A 6,381-nucleotide genomic window follows, 5' to 3' on the forward strand; every position below is an offset into this window, starting at 1 on the left:
TGGACTTCCTTCTTGACCTTCATAATAAAAGCATTTGAACAATGAACCTCTACAATCACAAATGGTGTAAAAATAAATGCACGAAAAATATTGTAAATAATTACATTTGTCTTAAACATAAATATGGGTCATTTACAATTATTACTGTTAAAAAAATATGTGATTTCAGATTTAATGTCATTTGTATGAGTTTTGAAGAACAATAGTTGCAAGTTTTTAATTTTTTACCCATTTTGTGGAAATTTTGTTACGATGGGGCCCTGAAAATTTTTCATTCTTCAAAGGGAGACGCATTAACCTGTTATTTCCGTGGAGATGATGTGCCCAAGCATAAGTTTGGGGGGAGACGGATTTGTTTACAAATGTGTCAGTTAATATGGGACATTTTGGAACCGACAATATCGGCATATATATTGCAAAAAGATTATCCATCCATCCATTTTCATACCCGCTTATTCCCGTTTAACAGGGTCGCGGGGGTCTGCCGGTGCCAATATCCGGCTCTCATAGGGCGCTGGGCGGGGGTACACCCTGGACAGGGCGCCAGTCCATCACAGGGCAACACAGACACAGACAACCATTCACTCTCATTCACTCCTATGGGCAATTTAGAGACTCCAATCAAACCTTACATCATGTTTTGGGATTGTGGGAGGAAGCCGGAGTACCCGGAGGAAACCCACGCAGCACGGGGAGAACATGCAAACTCCACACAGAAAGGACCCAAGTCCACCCCAGGGGCTTGAACCCAGGACCTTCTTGCTGTGGGGGCGGACGTGCTAACCACTAAGCCATATCACCGTGCGTGATAATTTACATGCTCCATCCATGATCTAAAACAATTAATAAAATGAGGCATGTGATTTATTATCAACTGCTACCACTATAGATTATTTCATGTTTTCCCTTTTTATATATATAAAAAAGAAGCCTTTAAAAAAAAAAAAAATACAAAAGAGCTTTATATATATATATAATGAAATTTTAAAAAATGAAATTGTGTTTGTTCTTGAGGTTACGCTGTAAAACAGTCGATAGATGGCATCATTTGCCATCATCTAAGTATTTTTTCTGCAGTAGATTATAGGTAACCTTGCCTGCTAGATGGATTCTCCTTGTGTTCACAAACACCAGAATCCATCTTGTGATGTTCCCGCTTTTGCCTTTCAAAACCGAACCAACTGATTAGAACCAATCATGAGGCAGTGTTGTGGTTTAGGGCGGGATATTGGATGTGACGATGCAGAAGCGCAGAAGCAAAACTGGCGCATGCACAGTTGCGGGGAGAGGAACTGGCTGGGCTACCGCTATGAGCATAGCGCTGAATCAAAATAGAAAGATGTCAAGGCAGGAGGATGAACGTGTGGAAGCTGCTATAAACTCAGTTTTAGAAAAATACATAATTTCCTTTTTTGAAAGAGCAACAGCGAGTGGCGCTTTGTGCATTTTTAGACGGCAAAGCGGAGTCTTGCTGTTGTTGTTGTCGCAGCGTCTCTGCGGCGCATGCCAATGACGACATCATCATTTGTTACCGTGTGATTGGCTAAAACAAAACATTGTAGACAGGCGCTTCGCCCAATCTGTTTCAAGCATTCTGGTCATGTACCTCCCTGGTTCCGAAAGGATTCGCCAGACACGGACCCAGAAAGCTGTGGAGAACTGGAGTTAGAGGGAGGACTACACATCAATCTGGCTCTTGTCAAGTTAGATTAGATTAAAGTGAAAATCAACCAAATAATTATAATAATATTAGTTGAATTTCACATGTATTTGACAATCTCACACAACCAGATCGATGTCCATATTAGAATTTCAAGTTTTTATATTTACCTTTTCATTTATAAGGAGAAAAAATCAATTGACCCATTTCAATTTGGACAAACGAGATGAGGCACGTGACTGACGTGCGCACGTTTACTCTGTGCAGAAACCATGTTGTTCACATATGTGACACTTGAAAAATTGAAAAATGGCAATGAATGAACCGCTGTTAAGGCTCAAAAATAGTTTGAAGTATGTAGAAAGCTTGTCACCTGAGAAGGCGGTCACTTATTTAAAGAAACTTACTTTAAGCACAGGTGAACGATTGCGGGACCCATGCAGCATTCCCGAAAACGAGTGGTCATCCGATGTGCGCTCCTGGCCCAATGTTCAATGGCCAAACATTTATACATATCTGATAGAAAAACCCAGTGTATATACGAAAGAAAACCTTAAAACATACAAGTCTCTAGATCAGAATCAGAATCAGAATCAACTTTATTGACCAAGTAATGTATTGAATACACACGAGGAATTTGTCTTGGTGAACTGTGCTCTCTCTGATAGTGTAAACATTAAATAATAACAATCAACTAGAATAAAGAAAAATAAATAGATGATTATTACTACTTGTTATGAACAGGCAGGTAGGTGAGCTGCTGTACTCCTGTTACCGAAAGTTTTCCGTCTATTTCCGCATATTCTGATCAGTTTCAACAGATGAGTTTCTATCACTGTCCAACGTCTGCATATCAGTTAATTTACAGCTTTTTATGGTCACTTTTTACTGGATCCAGATTGAGATAGTGCTCCGTCTGCTCCCTGTGCACCATCGCCTCAGCAGTGATTACGATGACATGATCGCTTCTGAACAAACGTAACATGGTTATTGGCAACTTTATGCTCTTTATTTATTTATAGACTCTGTGTGTGTGTGTGTGTGTGTGTGTGTGTGTGTGTGTGTGTGTGTGTGTGTGTGTGTTGTTGTGTGTGTGTGGTGTGTGTGTGTGTGTGTGTGTGTGTGGTGGTGGTGTGTGTGTGACTCGCTACCTTTCCATCTCTCCTCCGTGGGCTCCACGCATTCGCATCAGCCGCTTGCATGCACGCACTCAGTTACTCATATCAGGTTGAAATGCGTGTGTCTCACACCAAATGCGTAAGACTTGAGACCTTAGCATATCAGCGTGAGTGCGCCTCCCCCCTCTCCGGTCCAATCCTCCGTTCGGTGTAACCCTCGTTGATTCCAAGGTGATTTCAAAATAAAATGAAAATAAACATTTTGAAACTGAATCACCAAATAAGTCCAAAATAATGGATACACATGTGCAAGCAGTCAAAAAGGTTTCAGGGCAAACAGACACCACGTCGAGGTTAAATTCGCTCCACAAACACACACGCACGCATGCATGCAGAACTTCCTTGATTTCATAAATTGACATTTTTTTGTGACTCAAAATTAAGTCACAAAACTGTTTTCAGTAGGTTGTGGACATTCCGGCAACAAAAAAAGGGTTTACCTATTATTGATTTTACGAGTTCAAGTGAAAATGGTAATTATTTCTTTGACATATATCAAACTGCATTGTTCTGTGCTTTTCTATGAGGGTGGGGTAAAACAGTTTGAGAGCCAACAAACTAATGTGGGGCAATGTGAGGCAAAAGGAAAAAGATAAGGTGTGCTGTAAATGAGCCGAGAACAATAAGCAGCTTTCAAACATCAAGAGAAGCTACAAAATCATGGTTATTTTTCTGAGATTGATCTGCAAATATCATCATGTGTCACTATTTTGTCTCTACTGAACAGAATACAGCTGCAGACATTTATGAGGGTGGTAAAAGTTGGATAGCTAACCATATCATGAATCTCTACATCACATTATTAGCAAACTTCAGCCAAAACATTCCCTTTGATTACTGTTCTCTCTGAAGTGTGATCTTAGAAAATCCTTGTCGCTCCTCCTCTGTAATAACCATGTGATGCAGGTCAAACTGAGGTTAACAACAGAGGCAGGCTCATGTTCTCATCTGGTGTAGATAGCAGCAAAGATCCCGGTGAGAAGTCAGGAGTTTTCCTCTTCTAGCTGGACAAAAACCAAAAGGAGCATTTGTGATTTGGATGAACCTCAAACTCAGCTTTACTGTTCTAATGTCTGCTGATAAACTGGTTGAATTTTGGACTGGGGAAAAGGCAGAGGAAACCAACATGGATCAAAGAGGGGAAATTCCAGTACGGAGTAAAATCACTCATTCAATTGAAGAAATCCTGAGAAGACCCACATGTGTTCAAAAAGAGAGCAGAACTTATCGGAACTGGTCGGTTATCAAGGAAAACTACAAAGTTTCTAAGCAGCAATCATGTTCAGGTATGTATTGAAATGGTAACATCTTCATGGGATGAGATATTGATCACTTTCACATATCAACGCTGTTTTTTCCTTGCAGTAGAAACGCCTCAAAGTGAACTTCTTAAAGAGACTCAAAAATCCATCGCAGACTACAAGAGTACGTTTTGACTCCAAAAAAAGTGAATTTTCTGACTTGAAATGTATTCTCAGATGTTTAAACGATGCTGATAATCTGTGATTTACAGGTGAGAAGAAGAGGAGGCAAACCAGGGTCACGTTCACGCCATTCCAGATACAAGAGCTGGAAAAGGCTTTCCAGCAAAGCCATTATCCTGACATCACTGCTAGAGATCAGTTAGCATCAAGTCTACACCTCACTGAAGGCAGAATACAGGTATATATATATACTATATTTGAATACTGTCTTTAATCAGATCAAAGGATGGTATAGTACACAGTAAAGCTGGAACAATTACGGTGAAACAAAACCTTGAAAGTAATGCTTGCATGTTGCGACGTGGGCTGTTTTAAGTTCACTCCTGCATTGGAATAACAATAGGGATAGAATAGAAAGAAGGGATGAAATAACATTTCATCCCAATGGAAAGAATAAACAAGACAAGAGCACTCAGTCAAATCTCCTCTATGCCAGATATTGGCAGTAATCTAGATCAGTGATCCTGATCATGGTCCCATGACAAATTTCATAAAGATTGGTTATTACAAACCCGGATATGGAATTTTTGAAATGTCGCCAATTATGAGAGATAGGGATTTTTTGATTTTTTTTTTAACTGATCAGGATCAGTTCATTAATCCGGATCCTCTCCAAAATGTAATGGAATCTTCCATTGCATAAGGTCTACCTTTGATTAAAGTGTCAAAATCTACTATCAGACAAACACAAATATTACCTCTTTTCAGTGATTAAGAACATTTTTAAAGCTATAAATTTCTCAAAGAATGTGTTTAAGTTGCACTTTTATATGATCTATTTCTGTGTTTTGCTCAGATTTGGTTTCAGAACCGCAGAGCCAAATGGAGGAAGGCTGAAACAGTGAAGGACTTGGAGTTGATGAAAACACAGCAACTACATTCAACCACCTACGGCCAGCTTCATTTGGATGTACGATAATGTTTGATCAATTGTTTTAAAAAAAGAAAATTGTCAGTGGACAAGATTCTTCTTTAATGTATTTTAATCAAACATCATTTCTATGATTTGTTTGTCCCCACAGAAACCAGTGATGCCCTCGATGAGCTGGCCCTCATGCTGCCTGTCTAAAGCTTTTCTTTCAGGAATCTATTCCAGTTCAACGTCCGCAACGCACCTAATGACCAACACAAATTTCTTTGGCCACAGGACGATTTGTTTTGATGTAACAAATAAAGAACTATAGCACATCTTTACACTGATGACATTTTTCTGTTATTGTCCTGTTTTTTTTTTTTTTTTTTAATGTGCAATAAATGAAAATAAAACTGAATGAAATTATTTTGTTGCATATTCATTTATTGACAGACGCTATTTGGTTATTTACCCTTAAATTTGATCATGTGCAAAGTATTACCAGTAGTTATTGGTTCCTTTTAATTGATAATTCAGAGAAGAATACATTGTTTTTCTCTTGAAATGAATTACTGCACATTCTTTATCTGTGTTATTGTGCTAAAGAGCATTTGGGTTTGTTCATGAGGCTACAATTCCTTGACAGAGATAAGATTATACTGCATGTATCACAAACTGTTCCTGTGTTTGACTTTCCGACAACCTTTCTTATCTAAATTTGATAGTGTAAATTGAGGTTACAGGCAGGTTAGCTGACTCATAAACTAATGCAACTCTAAGTCACACTGTAGTTACACTGTAATAGCAGCTTAAATGTTTGTTTTATAAAAAATAAACTATTGTTCATGAATGATTATTATTGAAACATTTCCTTTTTTCTTCACAAACATTAAAGAAAATAAGAGTAAAGTTGTGCATACAGCATTATAAAACAACACTATACCAGAATCTTCTCTTGACCACTTGAACTCAGTTTGAACCCAGTATTCATAGAATGATATCGTTGTAAAGTACTGCTAATTATAGGAAAGATAGCAAAGCCTTGTCTTTACTATCATTACCTCAACAGTCTACAGCCATAACTGTATTCAACAAGGCTTAAAAGGTACATTTTAACCTTCAATGTAGTCATATCTTTATTTATTACCTATGTTTGCTGCTAGATAAACTGTTTAATCTGTCGCATCAGAGGCTGAAAACCTAAAC

At 38.3% G+C, this 6,381-nt stretch overlaps 1 protein-coding gene across 2 annotated transcripts; it reads left to right on the forward strand.

The window, feature by feature from the left end:
• Positions 1 to 3,769: 3,769 nt before the first annotated feature.
• On the forward strand, positions 3,770 to 5,518 carry LOC114466044 (ALX homeobox protein 1-like). Of its 2 annotated transcripts, none has more exons than XM_028451481.1 (5): positions 3,770 to 4,124; positions 4,204 to 4,263; positions 4,352 to 4,500; positions 5,119 to 5,232; positions 5,345 to 5,518. In XM_028451481.1, the coding sequence occupies exons 1-5, from the start codon at positions 3,878 to 3,880 to the stop codon at positions 5,504 to 5,506; spliced, it is 732 nt and encodes a 243-aa protein (XP_028307282.1). In that variant the 5' UTR covers positions 3,770 to 3,877; the 3' UTR covers positions 5,507 to 5,518. The 2 variants fall into 2 exon arrangements, with proteins under 2 accessions (XP_028307282.1, XP_028307283.1); XM_028451482.1 differs by having other exon boundaries at positions 4,207 to 4,263.
• The last annotated feature ends 863 nt before the right edge of the window (positions 5,519 to 6,381 follow it).

The sequence above is a fragment of the Gouania willdenowi genome, chromosome 6 (assembly GCF_900634775.1).
Source record: "Gouania willdenowi chromosome 6, fGouWil2.1, whole genome shotgun sequence".
Classification (NCBI taxonomy): Eukaryota; Metazoa; Chordata; class Actinopteri; order Blenniiformes; family Gobiesocidae; genus Gouania; species Gouania willdenowi.

What these genes read in the sequence shown, in the direction of transcription:
- LOC114466044 (XM_028451481.1), top strand. Translation starts at nt 3,878, where the DNA reads ATGAACCTCAAACTCAGCTTTACTGTTCTAATGTCTGCTGATAAACTG. An exon ending in ATCCATCGCAGACTACAAGA is followed by an intron (nt 4,264 to 4,351) that starts GTACGTTTTGAC and finishes TGTGATTTACAG; the next exon opens with GTGAGAAGAAGAGGAGGCAA. An exon ending in ACGGCCAGCTTCATTTGGAT is followed by an intron (nt 5,233 to 5,344) that starts GTACGATAATGT and finishes TTGTCCCCACAG; the next exon opens with AAACCAGTGATGCCCTCGAT.